Source organism: Watersipora subatra, chromosome 1 (assembly GCF_963576615.1).
Source record: "Watersipora subatra chromosome 1, tzWatSuba1.1, whole genome shotgun sequence".
NCBI lineage: Eukaryota > Metazoa > Bryozoa > Gymnolaemata > Cheilostomatida > Watersiporidae > Watersipora > Watersipora subatra.
Genome location: NC_088708.1, coordinates 41,158,864 through 41,183,132, shown reverse-complemented (window position 1 = coordinate 41,183,132; position 24,269 = coordinate 41,158,864). Strand labels below are relative to the sequence as shown.

The 24,269-nt window shown below is 36.5% G+C and overlaps 2 protein-coding genes across 5 annotated transcripts in view; one reads left to right on the top strand and one right to left on the bottom strand.

Annotated features, from left to right (window-relative positions):
• Window positions 1-246: 246 nt before the first annotated feature.
• LOC137406941 (uncharacterized) lies at window positions 247-9,232 on the bottom strand. 2 transcript variants are annotated; one of them, XM_068093543.1, is made up of 3 exons: window positions 9,164-9,232; window positions 1,996-2,121; window positions 247-1,281 (listed from the first exon to the last, which is right to left on the bottom strand). In XM_068093543.1, the coding sequence occupies exons 2-3, from the start codon at window positions 2,109-2,111 to the stop codon at window positions 444-446; spliced, it is 954 nt and encodes a 317-aa protein (XP_067949644.1). In that variant the 5' UTR covers window positions 2,112-2,121; window positions 9,164-9,232; the 3' UTR covers window positions 247-443. The 2 variants fall into 2 exon arrangements, with proteins under 2 accessions (XP_067949644.1, XP_067949649.1); XM_068093548.1 differs by lacking the exon at window positions 9,164-9,232 and adding an exon at window positions 7,023-7,041.
• A 131-nt stretch (window positions 9,233-9,363) lies between these two features.
• The window catches only part of LOC137386062 (condensin complex subunit 2-like), a 61,529-nt gene continuing 46,623 nt past the window's right edge, over window positions 9,364-24,269 (top strand). For all 3 annotated transcript variants that reach the window (XM_068072729.1, XM_068072728.1, XM_068072727.1), the window contains exons 1-5: window positions 9,364-9,478; window positions 15,068-15,316; window positions 17,416-17,509; window positions 19,406-19,492; window positions 19,635-19,746. In XM_068072729.1, the coding sequence (XP_067928830.1) occupies window positions 15,075-15,316; window positions 17,416-17,509; window positions 19,406-19,492; window positions 19,635-19,746 (535 nt within the window). In that variant the 5' untranslated portion in view covers window positions 9,364-9,478; window positions 15,068-15,074. The remainder of the gene's footprint in view (window positions 9,479-15,067; window positions 15,317-17,415; window positions 17,510-19,405; window positions 19,493-19,634; window positions 19,747-24,269) is intronic.

Genomic DNA, 24,269 nt, shown 5'->3' with positions numbered 1-24,269 from the left:
GTTATCCTGAAGTGTTTCCGCATAATTTCTAGAATTCTGAACTTGCATTGGTAACAATATACAACAACAATATATACACTGAAATCATGATAGCTGGGGCACGTATGCAATTATAAACTCGTCCTCAATATGAAGGAGGCCTCCAAGTCTTAAGCAATGTTCCATTAGGCTACACGAAGTGTATTTGAAATTCATAACGTGTATAATAGTTGCATACAAAATGGAAGCTAAGGATTCATATGTATAATAGTTGCATACAAAATGGAAGCTAAGGTGACAAAATTATTTCAAATTGTAAAACATTAGCATCAGCCAGTAGAGCTAGCAAGAGGTACAGAAACTGCTAGCCGCGTTATTCAGTATCAATAAAAGCTGATTGAGACAAGACAGCTAAAAATTGCGACTAAAAATGGTACTGACACAGAGAATGTGCTTCCATAGATTTACTCATTCTCAGACCATTGTCTATCCGGTGCGGTACCTCTATGCCTAATCTCCATGTCTGTATCTGGTGGGATAATTGCGGGTTTTGGTCGCTCATACTTGTCTGCCTCTGCCAGTATGTGCTCAATAGATACGCTATTATCAATGTTCGAACTTGCAATCTTAAAGTATATGAAGAGAAAGAGGACTAGGACACACACCGCAGCTGCATACGTTGTATAATAATAATGAGATCCCGAACTGTCCTCCTCGGGCGTTGTCCAATAGTCGTCGCAAGTGAGATAGGAACAGAGGCTAGCTTGCACGGCAACTTCAAGCTTTAGTTTAGCCTCTGAACTCAGATGATGCGGTAAGCATTTGTCCCGCACCATATCCATGCACTTATGCCTCAACCCGAGCATTTCTGAGTCAACACACTCGACATGGTCCCTATGGATACCGAACAACGGTTCACACCTCAGCATATCACAATAGTCGGCAAGACAACCGTTGGCCTTCTCTACCCGGTGGTTGTCACTTAAGTGGAATTCTAAGTCCCGCTCCAATTCATAATTCTTGCCACACACAGAGCACATCCAACTGTCACCCAGTCTTCTCTTCATCCCCTCATGGGCTGCATACTGATCATTGGCAGGAGACAGAGGGCAGCTCGCTGGAATTTCAATGTGGGCTAGAGAGAAGCGTGGTATAATTAGTCTATTTATTATCTGTCTAGCATGACGAGATTCTGTACGAGAGCATTCTTTTGCGTATCCACTCTTCGACAATATTAAAATAAGCACGCAGACCATTAATTGCACTCTTGTTATGACTCGACTGGTGAAACCAATACGCCCCCTAAAATGCAACAATAAAAAATGGACCGCTGGCTGCGAGCATCACAAATCTATCCATGGGCAGCTTCTTGCTTCAAAAAATTATACTAGGAAGTATCCTCAAACGTTTATAATATTTTTTTGTTTCAAGTTGACAATAGCTGAGGGCTTTATCATTTAGAAATATTAAAGATTGAAACAACTTTGTAGCAACTCGCTAGAAAACACATAATAAAATAGTTTCAGTTCTTGAAAGCTTAATGAAAAATGGAGGGCGTATTGGTTACTACCGAAAACCACAGTAGCTTATGAAAAAGGATACAAGTTGCAGAAATTTCCTGGCTGACAGAACGAATTTTATCCAATGATTGTGAAACATGGCATTACCAGCACAAGAGCATACACAGTGAGCACCAGGCTAAATAGAATACGTGGAATCAATTGTGATTTTATGTTTATAGCTCAATGTCATATTGCAGGTAGAATGCGCAAGGTTCAAAAAGGTTAGTGTAACATGCTACAGCAGTAATGCAATCCAGTATACATTGCTACTATGTAACATCAAGCAGTCCGAATAGAAAACAATCTGTGCATACGTGCTGCTAAAATTTGCATATTAAAAGAGCACAAAATTGAGCCAATCATGCTAATCAGCGCTTTAGTGACAGTATCGGAGTTGTCACACCATATGAACTTTGCAATAAGAATGTTTTTCATGTAGTGGACAGCTACTCACCCGATGAGGAAGGATGTTAGAGAGGCAATCAAGAGAAAACCGGTATGAACACCAAAAACAGCAAAGTAAATAGCAGCCACAGCTACACCTCCCGACACGACTCTCCTTGACACCATTCCAGATCTCCTACAACCACACTTGATCAGAATAGCCTCTCGATAATGAAACAAATAGCGGTTCTACCAAGAGGTGAGTATAAATAGTTTGTGTTGCGTGAGATATTGTAGTAGTACTATACAATCACTGAGTTCATACACTAAAAACAGTAAAGCTTGTTGGATCCACTTTCAGCCCTAAAACGATTACACACCACCTAAACTCACAACTGGTTATGTGCACTGATCACTTACTATCAGTACTGACCACTGACTACCTGTACTGATTGCCGATTACCTGTACTGACCACTGACTACCTGTACTGATTGCCGACTACCTGTACTGACCACTGACTACCTGTACTGATCACTGACTACCTGTACTGATCACTGACTACCTGTACTGATCACTGACTACCTGTACCGATCACTGACTACCTGTACTGATCACTGACTACCTGTACTGATCACTGACCACCTGTACTGACCACTGACTACCTGTACTAACCACTGTCTGCCTGTACTGATCACTTACTATCTGCATTGACCACTCATCCTATACTGACCACTCATCACTGGCCACTTATCACCTGTATTAACTATTCACTACTGTAAGGACTGGTCATGATTTGTACTTTGTTTTAATCCTTTGCGTACCACAAACAGCGTAGTACGGTTGCGTACGGCTAAGAGCTGCATGGTGCAGCTTTAGTAGGCCTCGGACAAAACGTTTCCGATTAGTGGGTAGTTAATTAATTGGCCTATCGTGTCTGTACTTAAAGGAAAGGAAACAATCTGAGCCAACAGAAAATACGTTTACAGCCCACCCTAAGCTTCGTTTCGCTTTACAAAAGCTGTATTTTCATCACGATTGGTTCTTCGCAATGACTAACCGAGTCAGACGCATTACAGCTACAGAGGTTTTATTCATTGTAAATCAATGGATATATTATGATTATCTGTTAGATAACAGGACTACTGAGACTGAGGTGACTCAGCTATAATAATCTAAGCTATAATATAATAAAATATAATAATAATATAAAATAAGCTATAATAATATTGATCAACCAGTCGAATCAGAACATGATCATGGTAGTAGTAAAAGGACCAAAAGACTGTTCAAACTCCTTTTGCAACGCATTTGTACCCTTTTTAAAGCATCGGCTGATGTACAATTTTGTACTGATTAATTTGGTATAAAAAGATTTTTGATAGGTCTTGTGGTTCAAAAGTTATGACAACTTATAAGTGCCTTTGTCGAATATTAAATTTCATCAAATACATGTATTTAATTATGCCCCGGTAAAAAAAATTAACTTGGTAGCGAAAGTGTTAAAAGCATTTTCACATTATTGTACGACAAAAAGTGTATATTAAGAGAGCAAGTAATATCTAGGGTAGTAGGGTACCCTGAATTTCTAATAAATACTCTATTAATATGCAAGGAAATGTATGTCACATCTGTAGCAGCTCATATTGAGGCTTCATTTTTTTAGATGTCAATGTAAAACTAGCTAGCAAACGAGTAAAAATAGCTTGTGCTTTATTTTAATAACATATGTACATAAACTGACATACTACGCAGAAGGTGAAATGCAGCCAGTATTCCGAAGATCGCAGTGAACACTTCCACATACAATGGCTAAATAGTAAATATAACGAGAAGGATCATTAGTTGGCAACTAAGCTGAATGAAAACCTTGATAAGCATCATTATAGGCTTAGAGGAGAAATAAAAAGTTACCTTAAAGGTTTACTTGCAACAAAAATTAAATTTTCAAAATTTGGTGTCAAAAGATTCACCATGTCTTACTTTGCTGCGTTGTAGGTGCAAAATATGTGGAAATGTGATTACAAGCTCTTAAAAGCTCAAAAACAAACAGTTAATCGCAGCCATCACGAAAACGTCGTAGTTTGGAATATCTTTATTTCGATGACGTTGTCAAACATTGTGGTTATTGTTTTGACACATGAATTGTTATCACACGAATTGACAAACACTTCGGATTCTACCAAAAAGCCCGTATCGAATATAGACGCTCGCTACTTCAGAGTTTTGTTTCGGTTTGGTCTAATCATCTAGTAGTAATCTGATCATGCAACCCTTACTTCCTGCCAAACAGCGCCAACAATTTCTGCAGCATTTTTTGATTATCACAGGTGACCAACAGGCTCGTCACGTCTATCAGAGAATGATACGCACTCCTTCGAGCGAAGGTTAAAAATTAAATGAATTTTTACGGTCGGTTTTGAGATATCAGTGCCCAAAGTGACAGCATCACGATGACGATGAAATAGACGCGTAATGACAATAGACATGGTTTTATTGAATGCGTGAAGCATATTTATGAAAATTTCGACAAATGAGATTGCATAAAAGTGTAAACAAAAGCCATCGTGTTCAACTACGTCCCATTTGAGCCGTATTAGAAAGGGATTCCCATCTACAGCGTTTTCGTGATGGCTGCGATTAACTGTTCGTTTTTGAGTTTTTAAGAGCTTGTAATCACATTTCCACATACATCTATTTGGCAGCTACAACACAGCAGAGTAAGACATGGTGAATCTTATGATACCAAATAACTGTAATGTGAATTTTGTTGCAAGTCAACCTTTAAACAAAACACCTGAATACGGTAAAAATGGCTACAGAGGTCATGAGAGTTCCGAACCGCAAGCTAAAGATAGACAGGAAAACACAAAAACTAGGTATGAAATTGATTGTATCAATGCAGCTATGATTATGTAGCGAAACCATGGTTTTCAACCATAATCAATTCCAGAAGGCTTTTTAAAAAGCATTTTGTTCGAACTTCGAAGCTACTTTTCCCATTATAATTCATGCAAATAATTTTAATCCGCTCCAAATCTAGGTAAAAACCTTTGTAAAGCATGGTTTTACTATTTTACGCCATAAACTATATACGCATGTGATAAAAGAACAGGTAATAAATGTAAAATACAATGCCTCGCTAACAAAAAATCTATTAATTGATACACTTCACTGTTGGTCTTCAGTAGAATGTACTGTACTGCTGTATCTGTAGCAACTCATCACCCAACCTCATTCACTCAGAGTCTTGGGTACCATAAATAAAAAATGGTGAAATATATTGTGGGCTTTCTTTTTATAAATGACATCCTATCTAGGATCATAAAAAACACAAACATTCCGTATGTTGTATTTTTGCCAATTTTAACAAACATTAAAGTACAAAAGGCTAGTTTTTGGTAAAGTTACATGTACGATCTAAAAAAAATTCTAACGAAAATGTACAGCAATGCATCTTAGCAAAGATCGTGAAATATGCAAAAACAAAACTGGCATTTCCTGTCTTCTATTTTTACCAATTGTATCATTAAAAGCCTCATTTCAGTTTAGTCAAATTTTTCCAAATTCCTGTTTTTGAACGACAATTATATAATAGTAGTACAGTAATACTTCAGCTTACAAATGTTTCTTATCTTGACTAAATAAAATTTCAACTAGGAATTTCGGTTTGATCGAAAGCCAAATTTTCCAGTTGAAATTTGATTTAGTCAAGATAAGAAGCGTTTGTAAGCTGAAGTATTACTGTACTACAATTATATAATTGTTGTTCAAAAGCAGGAATTTAGAAAAGAAATGCAGCGGAGAGAAACAATCTTACAAATGATTCATAGCCAACAGGAGAACCGAACATACAAAGAAGACATATTAAAATGTTCTGTGCAATAAGGAAACCATTTAGCAAATGAGTATAATGATTAAGTAGCAGAGAAACAGTGCAGATGCTACAAATAACTATGGCAGTACATTGAGCTCATAATGATAGATATTGTGACGAATTTATTTGGTAACAGAAATCAACCTTTAAAAGTGCTGAGTTTAAAAAACTCTGTTGTCATGTGGTCAGCTTCTTTTCTTGGTGATTCACCATTACATACAGTTACCACTATTTACAATAACGTAATCCTTTTGAGAGAGAGTCGACGATACACCAGAAACATAGTCAGGACTTTTTTTCAAGACATTATAGACATTCTTTTGATTTGGAATTGGCTAATTGACTGCATAATTGTATATACAATTCCATCTAAAGACTAATGCAAGCTTGAATACTTTTTTACTATAATTACCAGTTGGGATAACGCAGAGTTTCTAATTTTCATGTCCCACCGAGTTGACATTTCGCTTCCACTGACTATGGCAAAAACTATCATTTGAAAATACCAAAAATGAAACAACGTCTTATTAACGGATCCCTTCAGTAGACATTACTAAAGTCAATTGCTTCTTTAAAGTGAAGACTCTTCAACAACATCCTGCTCCGGATAACCCAGTATCTCAAACTAGATCTGATAAACAATAGTGCTCATTCTGAACAAGGTTGAAAGCATACCAAAAACTCAATTCTATCTGTATAGGCTACTGCAAAAAGCTACAAACATATCGAACCCATTCAGAAACCTTGTTCAACCTTGATACCCTACCATACCTGCCAACTCTCACGCATTGGGCGTGAGACTCACGCAATCACCCCAAAGAAAAAATGAAAATGCGTGAGAAATACGTGAGATTTTTGCCCCAATATTCACAATTTTATATATACTATCATTGATACATCAATTGCCCCAAAACCAAATCTCAAGCATTGCCCCACTCTTGGGTTGGCAGGCCTGTACCCTTAGGGTACAGGCCTGCCAACCCAAGATATTTGATATCTTGATATTGATAAGATTTTAGTAATTATAAACAGAAATGAAGCAGTTTCAAGAGCAAACTAACAAATTTATGTGCCTGTACCCTAAGGGTACAGCACATAAATTTGTTAGTTTGCTCTTGACACTGCTTCATTTCTGTTTATAATTACTAAAATATCTCTTCTGATGTTTTGCGAGTTATGCTAAATCTCGGCTTTTAATAAGTCACATGCTTGCTGATCATACCTGCCAACTCTCACGCATTGGGCGTGAGACTCATGCAATTACCCAAAAAAATGAAAACGCGTGAGATTTTTGCCCCAATTTCCACAATTTTATATATACTATCATTGATACATCAATTGCCCCAAAACCAAATATCAAGCATTGCCCACTCTTGGGTTGGCAGGCCTGTTGCTGGTGCACATTTTATTGTCAAATTATGTCAATATTAGCGTCACAGGTAGGGTCAGTGTTTGAAGTGTAAAGGCTGTTATGAGGGTACTCTTTGGTGACAGGTAGGCGAGATGACTCTCTTGGGCCAGCAGCCCCCCTAAGCCGCGTAGCGGCGCGGGAGAGTCCGAGAGGGGCACCAGCGCATCCTCTCGGTAGAGGGGGTGCGGGAGAACTCCCCCGCAAAAATTTTTTGTAGGATAGTCTGTCTTATATCTAATTTCCACAGCTTTTCAGTGAGAGAACAAATATTTTGCCATGGTATAACTGGTATTATTTTATTCACAATAAATTCATCTCGAGTGCTTAACTTCACAGATATATTCATTAAAATGGAAATGAAATGAGTTTGGAGGAAACAATCAGTGCAACAAAAAAATAAAAAGGGAAATTTCAAGTTTTCTTTAGAAAATCAACTACTCAGGAAAAATGAGAATGGTTTAATTTTTAAGCAAGCCCATACAGCCTCATCTTTTAACATAGACACAAAAAGAAACCTAGCAAACCGAGATCACCTTAAATCGCAATAATATCACCCATTAAAGGTGTGGCCCAAATAGCTAAAAAACAAGCGGGTCTAAAATTTAAATTTAATGGCCTCAGACTTTCATCCTTCCTAATCATCTAAAATAAAGCTTAGGTTTGATGTAGTATTAGAATAGTTTAAGTAATGAGTCGGCCAGTTATACACAATACATTAATTTATAAGCATTGCCTTGCACGATATTAAATATTTGGAGATGTGTGATACATATACATTCCTCATCAGATATTCTGGAAAAAGCTTTGTGATTAATTGAGGTTTCATAATAGCCTGTGCACCTGATGTGAAAATGCTACCCCTTCCACTTAAAAGCTATTTGGGTTACACCTTTAAATAAACTGAGAGATTCAAGTTGGAATCACAATGAAGGTAAATGATCCTACCGTTTCTTTGCCATAATTCCATTATTTTAGTGGCAGGGCTGTGATCAGCTATCATTTCTAGTTTAGGTCATGATAAGTAAGAGATTTATAAGTTTCTAGTGCAAAAGGTATGATCCAATCATTTCTAATGTTAGTAAGGTAAATCAATCATCACATACTCTCACTCACCATTGAAGTAACTATCAATTGGTCCATGACAATTCATCATTAATCAAATACGAATGATAATGAAAAAACAATTTGCTTCAGAGCTTAAATTAGATAAGTTAGAAAGTTTACTTCGATTAGCAAAAGACCAAAAAAATGCCTGCACATGGAATAATCTCAAGCTATTTGGTGATGTCTTTGGACAGGTGACAAGGACGCCCATTGATTGTGTTGCTTGAAGAAAAGTTGAAGGAATTTATGCTTTTCACAAGGTAGCATAGTTGATTAGCATTTGAGGTAGCATTTTATCGCATTTTAATAGTATATGAGCAAACTAATGTTAGGGGATACGCTTTCCAGAGAGTACCCCCATAATTGCTTCTTAGGGATACGCCGTATCCCTGCGTATCCCCCTATTTCGAACACTGGGTAGGATACTACCCTACCCAACCAAATTAGGCACACCAATTTACCTAGAATCTAGTGTAATTGACAATAAAATGTGCACCAGCAACAGGCCTGCCAACCCAAGAGTGGGCAATGCTTGATATTTGGTGTTGGGGCAATTGATGTATCAATGATAGTATATATAAAATTGTGGAAAATGGGGCAAAAATCTCACGCATTTTCATTTTTTCGGATAATTGCGTGAGTCTCACGTCCAATGCGTGAGAGTTGGCAGGTATGATCAGCAAGCATGTGACTTATTAAAAGCCGAGATTTAGCATAACTCGCAAAACAGCAGAAGAGATATTTTAGTAATTATAAACCTAAATGAAGCGGTGTCAAAAGCAAACTAACAAATTTATGCTATGTAGGCTATACAATACATTCGAAAATTCCAATTAGTGTTTACGTACAGCCTTTTAACAACTCCTACACGATACGTTTCATAAACAAATGGATATCTTTCCAGCGTTAATCGAGGAAAGTTTGTTAACTAGCCTTTAATTGCAAAGTTCTTATATCCGGCGCAAAACATCATCTCGCAGGTTACTTTCCCCACTGAAAGATTCCATCATTTTATAAAATGTTCGCCTAAAGGCCTCGCCAAAAATACCGCCACTTTCGTTCGGTTGTTACGAAAGCCAGTTTTTTATTAACTATTAGAATAGTTTTCCTGTTTTAGTTGTTCCGGGTACGGACGTGAAGTTTGCATGTTGTCCTGTGTAAAGGTAAATAAATACATCAATTTCATTAGTTTTGTTGTAAAATAGCTTGCCAAATACTTTGAGGTACTACAAAAATGACTCCAGGTAACTGCATGGTTACCGCTCTAAAACTTTGAATCCAGTTGCGCTGCCTCGCATTCATAAAGTAATATAATTTAGATCACAGGTCAACATGGCTTTTAGAGCTTTTTTAAAACTACACAGTATTGGACGGTGATGCAGCCAGCCATCAAAGGCGTAAACCAGGGGTATGTGTGTAGCCATCAAAGACGTGAACCAGGGGCTTGTGTGTGGACGAGTTTTAGATTAAACCAAGGCATTTCATCAGGTGCACTATTCTTATTTTGCCCAAAATGTAACAACGGTTTTTGTTTAATAGCAGATGACGCTGAATATCGAATTTTTTATGGTCAGTCTGCAGATCTATATAGCTGTGGAATGTATGTCAGTTGTCTCAGTTGGCCCAGAAGGATCTATTTTAAGCTGTGTTTTGTCATTTTTTATTATGAACTCATTGTTATTTAAAAAATCTGGGAACCTATTCACTGGTGTTTGACAAATTCAGCACATGGTAAATTTAAAAAGCAACCCTAAATAGTATTTGTCATGATGCCTGAAAATGGTCAATGTTGTATAACAGTAATCAGTAATATATGTCAGCATTTATTTTGAATACACAACACTAATTACAGCTACTAAGACCTACTACTCTCTGGAAGATTTTTGAACTGAATCTAAACTCATATCACCAATGGAGGTTTTGCTTGAGCTGATGTAATATCCATTACATATCAGTGAATAAAAAAACAGACAACTACAGCATATATAGATAGCAGAGCACACTACTAGCATTCAACTACAATGAAACCTCTACTTACGAAAATGATTCATTCTGAAAGCCATTTCGCAAGTAGAAACTTTCATAAATAGAAACCGACTCTACCATATAACTGCCGTAATCCGTTCCAAGCCTACACAAAATTCAAATATAATTTTTAATTAACTACAAATACATATAATGGCTAAAATCTATAGCGGATACACGTGTTAAAATTATATACAACCTAATAAATGAAAAAAGTACACAGAGATAGCCTAAAAACAGAAAAATGAGTAACAAAAATATGAATGGTGCGTTTTTTCTGTTCATTTACCACTGAGTTGGTCAACTACACAAGGCTAGAAAAAGATTACGGGAAGCTGGAGGATGGTGGTCAGAATAGGTGCTTGTTGTATGGCTGTATCGGTTTTGTCATGCTCAGAAAGTATTTAAAAATGGGGATGAAAAGTGTTTTCCAGAAGAACTGAAAAATGTCCAACAGCAACCACCAAACTTGAATTTCTAGAAACAAAAGTTGTTCTCCCATGAATATTATAACCATCTATATGAAATTATCTATATATATTTCCTATGTATACGTATATATATTTCTTATAAACAGTAGGTGCTCCTACAAGGTAAATGATCCGTTCCAGGAACGTTTACGTTATAGGGATTTTACATTAGATCTCCACGATCAGATGTTCTAAGATCTTTCTATGCTTACCCTTTTGGCCATGCAAAAAAACTTACTTAAACCATAACTGCCACAAACGGCTTTCATTGTTTGTTCATAGGTATATCAGACACGCTGATTCCGATTTTGTACTTAAAATAAAGATTGGTCCACTAACCTTCAAAGTCATTTTTGTTTTTGAAGGCTTTTTTACAGCGATTCAATATCGGTGTCGCAATCGACACAACAAGCCCCGTCTATAAATATGTGACATAATCTAGCTTTTTAGAGATGGAAGTTGGGGATGTTTAGTCCGATCTAGAATTATAGAGATGGGTGTCTTAAAAACCCATTATTCTCTAAATTCAGCCTTCAAAATAATCTCAGTCTCTTCTGAAAGGTAGCTAAGCTATTTAACATTTACAGGATGTTTAATAGGCTGAACGCCGATAAAAATGAGCTCAAAAAGCAAAAGTGCGATAACAACGCTAGCTTGTATTAAAATCGCTTTTCTTGGCATTCAGCCTATTAAACATCTAGTAACAAGCTACAAACAGTGTTAAATAGCTTATCTACCTTTTAGAAAACACTAAGATTATTTTGAAGGCTGAATTTAAAGAATAATGGGTTTTAAGACACTCATTTTTATAATTCTAGATCGAACAAAACATTCCCAACTTCTGTTCCTAAAAAGCTAGGTTACGTCACATATTTATGGGCGGACTTGTGTCAATTGCGAGACTGATATTGAATCATTGTAAAAAGCCTTCAAAAACAAAAATGACTTTGAAAGTTAGTGGACCAATCTTTATTTTGAGTACAAAATTGGAATCAGCGTGTCTGATTTACCTATGAACAAACAATGACAGCTGTTTGTGGCAGTTATGGTTTAACTCTTTTAATTTGTTGGCTGTACCGTAACTGTAGTATTATTGGTTTGCATCGACAATTTTCTCCTATTTATAATCAATCTCACTGGTTTTATAGACCATGATTGCGGTAATTTAACAGCAAGTTGATGATAACTGCACATTTTCAACGTTCATTTACAATGATTTTTTTATTTTTTTCTAAACAGCGAAGTCTATTCTGCACAAAGTAAAACTAATAACAAATATTTTGTACGTGTACAATAAGGCTATAACGCTATACTTACATGTCGTTTTTTCTTCCGCAAGTGCAGCGAAATAAACTAACATTCAAGTCAAATTTGAAAACTCGTCCGACTTGACACTTTACGTTAAATGTGGAATTTTTTATGTAGTGCAAAGCAAAAACTTCATATAATTTTTTTGCGTTATCTGGAATTTACATTATAGAAGGTATACGTGGTAGGAGGTCTACTGTATATATTTCCTATATAGCCTATACATTTCCTATATACCCTAGGACACTTATATTTCGCTAGTATTTAGTTTCGTGAGTAGCACACAGAGTAAAATTTCGCTGCAACTTAATTTCGCAGCTCTGATGAGTGCGAAAATATAGTGATGTGAAAATAAATACAGTGGAACAAACAAATTAGATTCCTCAGGTCCGGTCCTCTAGTAAAAAAGTTTTTATATTTGCGACTAGTTTGTATTTGTAACCCGCAGGTATAAATGTATGGCAGAAATCGATAATTCAACGTGATCGCTTGCTGCCATTTGTTTCTTGGACTATCAATGACGTCTCGGTCCTTTCCGTCGTGACCGATATGGTACCAATATTAGATCTCAAGTATTTATAGCAAGCGATGGCCATGGCACGTTTTGAGTTCACAATATTTCAAATTTAAAAAAAAATCAAATACAGTACATGTCTCATAAAAAATAAAATAGATAACAACCAACATCACAACCAGAACTGTATAACATGGTTGGAACTGGTGAGGGTTGTTATCGTTTTTGGTTGGCAGTAAAATTCATCACTACAATAAGTATTATTTAATTGTATGACTTCACCTACCAGACTTTCATCCTCATCAGTAACAAATTCGGTGACTAAACTGATATCATCATCTTCTTCGTTTGTCTTGGCTTTTCCAAAAAAACTTGTTATCTTAATTTGCTTTGCCATGCTGCTCATTCGGTGTATTAACGAATTTACTAGAAATTTCCCAATGAGCTCAATCACACACAAAATTATCTGCATTTCTAATATCACGATTTTGTTGTGGATATCAATGAACTACAGGGCCGTATTCCTTTGGACAGCTGGCCGGCTAAGACGCCCCAACTTTTTAGGAATTTCATAGTCCAACGACTATAGAAAGGTTTTTATCGCTGTAGAATATCACTTTATTCGAAGCCATAGATACAAACATCAACTTTTAGTAGTTCTTAGGCGTCATTATTATCTTCATCAGCGGCAAAATATTCTTGTTAACGACTTTTATAAAGGTTTGCAAAATATCAAGTTTTAGCAAACATCTGCTTGCCCATATCCTACTTAATGAACTTGAAATAAAATCGGCAAAAATGATCTTTGTTAAAACGCTTCAAAGAAAAAGATGTCTTCTTTCTGAGCTTTTTAACTGCATACAAGTTTTGCCTGTTTTAATTTTAAAACGTTTTGTCAGTCACATCAGCTAAAACAAAGCAAATCTCAAAAAATAGAAAAATGTTGATACTTGCCAATAAAATTTTTTAAAACTTCACGTGAGAGGCCCGGCTGAGGCCCTACATAAGAGAAACCTGTTGGGAGCTTACAGAACCCCCCCCTCCTTCTCCACACCCCAGATGTTCATAACTAGTCGTCTAACATTAGCCCCCCCAACTTGCAACCAGTGAATACAGGCCTGTGTAGAACATAGCTATTTAATTTCGAATTTTCGCTAGTTCGTTATGATAGTTTAGTTTCGCGCATGAATTTTTCGCGTGATGATGACTCCGCGAAAACGCGAAAGTTAGATGCCGCGAATACTTAAGTGTCCTAGGGTATATTTCCTATATATATTTCCTATGCATATATTTCCTATATATTAAATAATATTAGTTACATACAAATATTTATACATGTATATATTTTATATAACAACTCCAAATTATATAACGAACGAAAACAAAACCCATGTCGTTTACTGACTTTCATTGGCAAAAGAAACTGAGTAAGGCGCGTTGTAAGTCGCACTGATAGGAAGCCAGTCAAACGAGCCAAGGCACAGAACTAACAAACAGGCCCAAGTATGAAAGGCCTTTCGTATCTATGTAGAATTGTCTTTTGTAAGTCAAAACAAAACTTCTACCAAATGATGTTTGGTAACTTAAAAAATTCGGATGTAGAGCCTATAAGTAAGCCTCTAACAGAAAGTGCTGCAATGCTTTATTATTCATCTTTTATAAAGCACTACTATATCATTTTAAAGTTACAATGGGCCCACTAACTCCGAAAAAAAGTGTTTGTCATACACATTGCAAAGGTGAACACAACATTTTTGCAGGTTCGTGATTAATTGCTTTTAATATAGACGATTTATTAAATTTTTAGGATTTTATTCAATATAATTTTGGTAATTCAAGTCTATTTTATTTTTTCTCTTCTGGATTAAAAAGTAAAACTACATTGAACTTAGCTTGAATATCTGATATTTGCAAATTTCCTACATCATTACCCACATCATAAACTCCTTTCTGGGTTATGTATATTATATCTTGTAGATTTTGAAATTTATCTTAAATACATTGAATAAAACATCATACATCATTCACATATGAATTCATGAATGTTAGAGCACAGAGAATGTTTTTGTTAGGGCGTCTCTAAAAATTTTGCTACATTAAATAAGTCATGCTGATAGTTTAGTCACCGAAATACAATTGAACAAAAAATATATGTTGCTTTTTATCTTTAGAGAGTTGATGAACAGTCCTGAAAAATTACATGCTCTGCTTACCTACGTTTGTAACAGTTAACAATTTTGTACATGACCTTATGACAGCTTACATGGATGCCAAAATATAAATTGCAATGAATGCTATACAAATATATTGCTAGCAATTGTGTTTGAACACGACTTTTTAAGCAGACACACTTGATTTGGGCTAGTTGGTGATGTTGTTTACATTAGTAGGCATGGTTTTTGTGTTGTAAAGAGTTATTGTAATTTTATGCTTAGGGACGAGATGGCTACCAAAAGCTGTATCCAGAACCTGAGCCAAAGCTCACAGGAATTGTCTCAAGGTAGCCTGTCTGTGAATCTCACACCGGCTACGCGTAAGAAGAATGCTCAGGTGTACATGAGCAGCCCTATGAGCTCACCGATGCTGCTAGAAGTCAATGATGACTGCTCTGAAAAAAGGGCCAGACTCAAAGCTAGACTGTCAGATGTTGCTCAGAAGCACATGGGCAGCCCGGCGTCTGAGAGGTGAATATTTATTTGTATATTCTGGTTATTATATTCTTCGGGGTGTCTATATATGTAAATACTTTTGAACATGTCTTCATCAACTCTAGCCTCTTGTCTAACCAGTTTAATATGACCATGATTTCCTATAGTCAGTCCCATTACTTGTATATACTATGTCTTTTTGTTGTTATTTTCTTTGACTTTATATTGTACATTATGGAATGTTTCATTTAAAATTCAATTACCTACATGTCTGTTATATATGTATCCACAATTCATGCGTTTATAATTTATAAGTTTGTAACTAGTTTTATCTTATTACTGATAAGGAACATAATATGAACGTAATGAACCTAAATATTACTAATGGGAAAGATATCATAAGCCATTACTAAAGCCAATCAGGTATCACGAGTTATGACTATGACTTACAACTGTGACTATAAATTATGACTTCACCGAGTGCTTTTGTGAAATACTTGACCATTACTCTATTGCGACAAACTTCAATGGTTAATGGTACACTTGAGGAGATTGAAGATGGTCAAGAGCCCTTTTTGTCACCACCAGTCGTCTTTCGGAGAATTCAACCTGAACCTGTTTTGCACAGGTCAGGCGCTTGAGATCGCCAGGCCATATTCAGAAACAGTAGCCGAGAACTTATATATTATTTAAAAAGTAGTTATTAATAAAAAATTCAACATGGTCTATTCTTCGCCTCAGTGATTTTTTTAGCTGCTAATTTTTAAGTAGCTGTAAGTGATCAGTTTTTCCATCCGTTTCTAAAAACATCCTGAGCCCGACCAAACCAAGACAACAGTACAACAACCACCTCATGATAGGCTGCAGATAGACATTTTTCTACATTATGAATTATGTATTGTTCTGATCTAGTTCTGATTCTGAATCTAGCGGTTAATAACCAGTTATGTACAGTAATCACTCACTTGTCGAGGTTAACCGGCACTGGCACCTCTCGCGATTAATGAAACTCGGTGAAATATAAACTAATTTTTAAAGACTTTTTATCAATACGTAAGCATTTTCTTTTTCTATGATTTATTAGAGAATTTTGAGAGTCGGGAGGGGGGGTGTTTAAGTCGGGAAGGGGAGGGGGTGTTTAAGTCGGAAAAGGGAGGGGGTGTTTAAGTCGGGAAGGGGGGTGTTCAAGTCGGGAAGGGGGGTGTTTAAGTCGGGAAGGGGGGTGTTTAAGTCGGGAAGGGGAGGGGGGTGTTTAAGTCGGGAAGGGGAGAGGGTGTTTAAGTCGGGAAGGGGGGTGTTCAAGTCAGGAAGGGGGGTGTTTAAGTCGGGAAGGGGGCTGTTTAAGTCGGGAAGGGGAGGGGGGTGTTTAAGCCGGGAAGGGGGTGTTTAAGTCGGGAAGGGGAGGGGGGTGTTTAAGTCGGGAAGGGGAGGGGGGTGTTTAAGTCGGGAAAGGGAGGGGGGTGTTTAAGTCGGGAGGGGGGTGTTGAAGTCGGGAGGGGGTGTTTAAGTCGGGAAGGGGAGTGGGGTGTTTAAGTCGGGAAGGGGAGGGGGGTTGTTTAAGTCGGGAAGGGGAGGGGGTGTTTAAGTCGGGAAAGGGAGGGGGTGTTTAAGTCGGGAGGGGGATGTTTAAGTCGGGATGGGGTGTTTAAGTCGGGAAGGGGAGGGGGTGTTTAAGTCGGGAAGGGGAGGGGGTGTTTAAGTCGGGAAAGGGAGGGGGTGTTTAAGTTGGGAAGGGGAGGGGGGTTGTTTAAGTAGGGAAGGGGAGGGGGTGTTCAAGTCGGGAAAGGGAGGGGGGTGTTTAAGTCGGGAGGGGGGTGTCAATGAAGGATGTCACAAGCACATCGCACGTTTACACTTCACCTAATCCAACAGAAAAATAACAACTGCGACGGTTGCTAGTACAACGATGCTTGTGGAAGGTTCTCACTGGCCCTGAGTACGGAAGAGATTTACAAATTTTATGTATTTTTCCCTACTTTTTATTTATTTTTTAAAGAAAATTTTTACTCTGCGAAGTACTGAAGCCACAAAAAGTAGACCACGAAGTATCGAGGATTGCTGCACTTGCGTGGCCACTTGTGGATAGCCTCTTCTGTTTTCCTTTGAGTTGTTATAGTTGTGAATATTATTTGTAGCCGAAACAAAGCTTTATCATCAACCTTGTCAGGTTGGAATGCCACACAAATAACAGAGCATCTGCACAATTGCCTCCAGTTGTCCAGGGATAATGTGAGTTCTAAGGCTATATACGCTGATATCTTTGAGCTGTATATGCTGCTGTGCTAAGGCTATGCTTGCACCTAAGTTTTTAGGTTTAAGTTTATTTTGTTACTCTGCATGGCTTTGATATTTACTGTATCCCCATAGAGTTATCTACCTGCATGTTTAAATATTCGGGCACATTTCAAAAACAATAGGTTTGACACTTTAATATGAACTATTTGGCTAAGTGCTTATTATTATAGTACACTAATCAATGACTCAGCAGCTTCTGACTCATGCGATTTCTCTTACCTGTCAAGATAAGTAGTACCATAGAGTTATCTCCCCTCCAGAGTGATAACTGTGCCTTCAACAACACGAGCGTTTCCGGTGCCAACAAGGAGCGTTTAGGCCACGCCCCTTTTTTGTGCTAGTCAATCATAGTGATTGACAGAACAATAACAGCAGCCATGAGAATGATCATGAATTTCCACAGTTGAGATAGTAATTATTGCTCATATTGAAGAAATGATGATTATAGTTTATTACTCTAATATATGCTTATTATTTAAAACAATTCAACACCTACATGACTTGCAAAGGCACTGAATAGATAGTGTTAAGTAAGTGAGTTAAATCCAATAGTTACTCCAATGATATACAGCCCCTACACATGGGGGGGGGCTGTATATCATTGGTTACGCATAGATAAGATAGATAGTGATATTGGGGTTGTATTACATTGGTGTGATGGGAAGCTAATCGACTGCCATCAACTGAAAGTATTGACATTGTATGGTGATAGAGTGATTCGTTGACACCACAGTCCACAAACAGCCCTTGCATGTAATATTAGATTTCAATACATACCGGTATCAATCAAATACATAGACTAGCTTGAAGCAAAGATGTCCACTAGTTAGTGGAAATCTTTGCTTGATGTAAGCAAGCGAAAAGTTTGAAAGTTAGAGTGGCAAATGTTGTTATATGTTAAATAAAAATAAATTATACTTAATTATACTAAATTATAATTATTTAAAAATAAAATGGACTTTTTTATTACTTAATTTATTAAATAATTTTTTATTGTAATCATAGCTAAACAGACTATATTTAGCCATCACTTGCTAATTATTTTACATTTAAACACATTTACAGTTTTATTTTTCTTCCTAATTTATTTCAACAAAACACTTCTTTCATGATATGAAATTTAAAAGTTGTAGTTGTTTGAAAAAGCTTAAAAACCTTTACAGTTGTTTTCTTTTTCCTCTTAATTCATTTGAACTGCTTAAAAATATTTTCTCATGATATAAAGTTTAAAAGTTAGAATGGTAAATGTTATATAAAAATAAATTTTCTGTCTAAAGACTTTTTTATTACTCGGGCAACTCGGGTAGTACAGCTCATAGTTGATGGCAGTCGATTAGCTTCCCATCACACTAATGTAATACAACCCCAGTATGACTATCTATCTTATCTATGAGTAACTGATTGCATTAACTCACTTACTTAACACTATCTATTCAGTGCCTTTGCAAGTCATGTAGGTAATGGTATTGAATTGCTTTAAATGATAAGCATATATTAGAGTAAAAACTATAATCATAATTTCTTTAATATGAGCAATAATTACTATCTTAACTGGAAATTCATGATCGTTGTTTAACCATTCCCATGGCTGATGTTATTGATCTAGTCAATCACTACGACTGGCTAGCACAATAAAGGGGTGTGGCCTAAACGCTTCTTGTTGGCACTGGAAACACTCGTTTTGTTATCACTCTAGGGGGAGATAACTCTGTGAGTAGTACGATCTCTGCGTTATTGAGAATTAATTTGCTTTGTAATTAGTGGGAAGACAACTTCAATTAGTAATCAAATTAAATTGTGTCACTGTCTTTTGCTGGTTTAATATTACAGAAAATAAATGTTAGGAATGCTTTTTCGCTGCACCTTATTGACACCATGAAGGACATGGTTAGGAAGGAGAAAGAGACCAACTTTCAGGTAATCATTTAACATTCATATATGCATAGCGTAACTTGTAACCATAAGTATGACACGCCGACCTATATTTTATACTTGTGAGGAGATGATTTAGTTAAGTCGAGTGTTTTGTTAGAATATTCATTCTTGTTGTCCTTCACAGATGGCTGGTTCTTCAATAGAGGCTGGAGCCAAAATCTATGCCCACCGTGTCGACGCCTTACACATACAAGCATTTCAGGTTCTCAACAGGATCAGCCAACTTGACAAAGATGGTTAGTGTTTAATTAGCTCCTTTTACGCGCGTTGTATTGGTATGTCTCTTTCAGCTATGCATCAGTTTTGAGTTTTTTAGGTTTCCCAGCTTTTTGTCTTTTGCCAAAAGTAAATGCTATATTATTGGTCCATAATTCCAGAATGGTGTGTGGCCGCTTTGAGGGCTTACATCATTGTCACCATGGTTTTTCAAAACTTAGGGATTGAAATATTTGCTAGATAAAAGCATACTTAGCATACATAGTATTTGTTGAAACATTGTTTATTTAAACTAGATGGTGACTTGCCTACACTAGTGCTGGACGCGGGTAACAAAACTCATTGAACTCGCGGGTTTATATTCTCTCGCGTCTCAGGTAATAAAAATTTTGAGCATTTCGATTTTGCGGATTCGGGTTTAGGGACCGACAAAACTCGGTCTATTGCGCCCTGAGCTTTAAGCACTGTTTAACAACCCGTCTGCTAACGCTGTAGGCACGAATATCGGTCGATAGAAAGTAGTAAAAAATAATAAATAAATTGAATAGTGTTATAATTGCATTGTAAATTTTAAGATAATTTTATGTATGTTTGGAAATTTGTAAACAAAAAACCCGTATCAACAAACCCGATACCCAAAAAACCCGTTGGCCTAGAAGTGCTCGTTTCAAGCACTACACGGTACTCGAAAAACTCGAACGGAAGGGGGCGATCTAAACTTGTTGGCCAAGAAGTACTCGGGCCCAGCACTAGCCTACAGTTAGCTCGTGCACTCAGAGCTCAGTCATGCCGAAAACTACAAAGTGTTTGTTATATCGTGTCTGCTATGACATCATATAAGGATCACAGACTTTTATTTATCACCAAAAAATAATAATCATGAAAATTGGTCTATTGTTTCTGGTAACCTATCAGGGCGCAAATAGTACTGTTTCGAAAAACAGATGAGATATTTAGTAATTATAAACATAAATAAAGCTAATACGAGAGCAAACATTAACAAACTTGTGCTTTACTATATATTTAAAAATCCCTAGCACTCTTAGCGAATGAGATGCGAGCAATGCAAAAGAGCTCCAATCAGACGCCATCATACTGGTACTGGTGCTTATACTGACAACAGTTCAAGCACCAGCAACTGCAGCCTTAGCTATCACTATAGTAAAACTGCTACAGCTATCACTAGAGCAAGACTGCTACAGCTTTTACTATAGTAAGACTGCTACAGCTATCACTATAGCAAGATTGCTACAGCTATCACTATAGTAAGACTGCTACAGCTATCACTATAGTAAGACTGCCACAGCTTATCACTATAGTAAGACTGCTACAGCTATCATTATAGTAAGACTGCTACAGCTATCACTATAGCAAGACTGCTACAGCTATCATTATAGCAAGACTGCTACAACTATCACTGTAGCAAGACCGCTGCAGCGTCCCATTACAACCAGCAGCAATATTTAGCTAGTGGCTAAATTAAAGGAGCCGCTAACTAATCGATGTACCGCAAGTTTCTTACCTGCAGTTTTCTGTTATTAGAAAACTAACCTATGAACGCTGCAGGTTGTGGTGTTAAATTTAATATACCATAAAACCTCTAATTGAACGCCACTTCTATTTGAACACCACTTCTATTTAAACACCACCTCTATTGGAATGCCACTATGGGAGAAAGGTTGAAAAATAGAGCGTATCCTCTAATTGAACACCACCTCCATTCGTCTGCCACTCTGACATACAGTCAAACATGGATAACTCGAACTTCACGGGACCGAGCAAAAGTGTTCGAATTATCAGAGCATTCAAGTTATCAGAGCACTGTCACAAGTCCATGTATTTACTTATTTATTAGTAGATACATGTACATATGCAAACTATAATATAAATCAAAAGCACAAATGGCTTGTTTAAAATTAAATGCTTCTAATGTAAAGTTTAAAACGTTTTTAACAAAAAGTATAGAGATTTTTCTATCACTTGAGATTGGTTTGTTGTTTGAGGTGATGTTATTGCCAGGAAGTTTTTTTTAGATTGACATTGGCAAAAATTGATCGTTGTTGAAATGCTCAAAAGAAAAGACATCTTTTTCTTTTGAGCGTTTTACCCACGATCAATTTTGCCGAGTTTTCTTGAAGTTTATGCAACTTCAAGAAAAAGTTACCAAAGAAAAATCCCTTACTTTACCTGGGATTCGTTAAGAGCAACACTCCGAGGCAGTTCAATTAAAAGTTTTACGAGGTTTAACGGTACATTGTATATGACTCACGCTTTTTGAATGGATACTTATTGAATGTACACAAGTATTCTGTGTTTAGGTCAAACGATGAATAGTTTTTTTTAGCTATGACAACGTATACGTTTAATAAAAACAATTTTAAGACGTTTTAAACATTCAACATTCCGACGATGATTCAACACGGAATCAACGTCGGAAAACTATTCGTCACGGGCTAGCCGGGTCACGCACTCAATAATTTTCGCCACGCACATACAAAACAACATGCTGTTTTTGTTTTGTATGTGCGTGGCGAAAATCCTTGCGCGCGTGACCCGGCAAGCCCGTGCTATTAATCGTATAGCAGTATAAATCAAATTTGACCAAACCTTTAGAAAAGTCGTTGACAAAATTATTTTGCTGATGGTGGTAATAACAACGCTTATGAATTACGAAAAGATGAGGTTTACCTCTATGGCTTTGAATAAAGTGATTTTCTAAAGCGATAACAACCGTTTCGGTAGCCGTTGGGCAAAAAAACAGTTCGAATTAACAGTGTTGAGTTCGAGTTATCTATAGCAATTTATCATTACGTGGGAACGGACCAAAGAAACCGTTCAAATTAACCATGTTTTCGAGCTATCCGTGGCCGAGTTATCCATGTTTGACTGTACTTTGTTCTTTGCGAACCCATAATACCAAGTGATCAGTAGAGTGTCTACAAAATCATATGAAGAATGAATACTCTATATCAATAACCATTAATCCTCTTGTTGTTCAACTCAAGAGTTTTTTGGTGTTTTCTTCGTTAAAACTTTGAAAGCAACACCATCAAAATAATTAATAACTGTCTCAGGCTAATAGTAGTTCCTTGTTGAACGCGGTCTTCATACTTAAAAGTATATGAAGACCTCAACGGAAGAACGATCAATGTCACATTTTTTCAAAATTCTACATTTATGTTCTCTTAATAGTTCTGGCCACAAAGTTTAGTCTATGTGACAAAGTTTCAGCAAAAATGATCAAGGTCCAAAGATACTCCTGCTTAAAATAAACTAGCTCTTTGCAAAAACGATCAATGTCCAACGGCTACTTAGCAACAACAATCATTTTCCAGTCATGTGATTACTTTCAGCCAATAGTAACGCATACATGTTTGGGAATTCCCAACTTGTAACGATCGTTTTTTCTCTCGGACGTTCGAACTATTTAGTGTTATTATGGCATTCTTAGGTACCTCTCAAATTAGAAAACAGAGAATTACTTATGCTGAATATGTCAGCTTTCTCTGTAAAATTACCCTAAAATAATGAAGCATTTTCAAATTTTTGTTTGAGAACTTCCAACCTGAAAACGAACAATTTTGTGTAAGTTTTTGTAAGTGCCACCCGTGTTAGAAAACAGATAATTACGTATGTTGATGACATTATTGTTAATTCAGATTCAGATTTTCGTGATTACACAGACAATTCAAGTAGCAGCACTGACTTCAATGGTGGTGAAATTAATAGTTGTGTAGGAATAAAGAACATTGTTGAGTATCGCTTTAGCTTCGTAGCGATCGTAGCTTCACATAGCTTTAACAATGCACAAAGTGTAGATACATAGATTTTTTTATAGCAATAATTGTTAACAAGTGTAGAAAAATAAAATATACAATAAATATGTTGTAGATATAGGTTCAAGTTGAAAAAATTTGTATCCATATCATGAAGCAAAATCCACAACTATTGGCAAAATGGCTGGCAGTAGGACAATAACTAAATTTGTACATGGATGGCAGTGAAAAGGTTAATAAATTGTTACAATTGACAGAGGCAGTGAAGGGAAATATCCGAATAGTACCAAGAAGCAAGAAAAAGTGTGTGCAAAAACGTGTAGTGCAATGCAAAACAAAATATTGCAGTTTTTCTATGATACAGTAAACAAGTTGTTGTAGAATTGTGACCTGTTCATCTTTGTTTGGTTGAAATTTGGATAGTTAAAACCCCTTATTTTACTGCAATATAGCGTTTAAAATAAGAATATTATAATATTGTAGCATTATCACCTAATAAAACATAATGCGAAGAAAGTTGTCAATGATTTCCAAAGTAAATTGATCAATGTCCGTGTAGTGGTGTTAACTTAGGCCATGTTGTGCCACCCCAAATTATGTCTACCGCTTCTTTGTTGATCACATTTCCAGGTAACATCCTTATTAACCAATAGCTAAAAAGTTTCTATAATATAAGTTGTAATTCTTTCTAAAAAAAAGTTTGTAAACTTTAAAATGGCTATATCTCAATTTTGAGCAATTGTGACATTGATCGTTCTTCCGTTGAG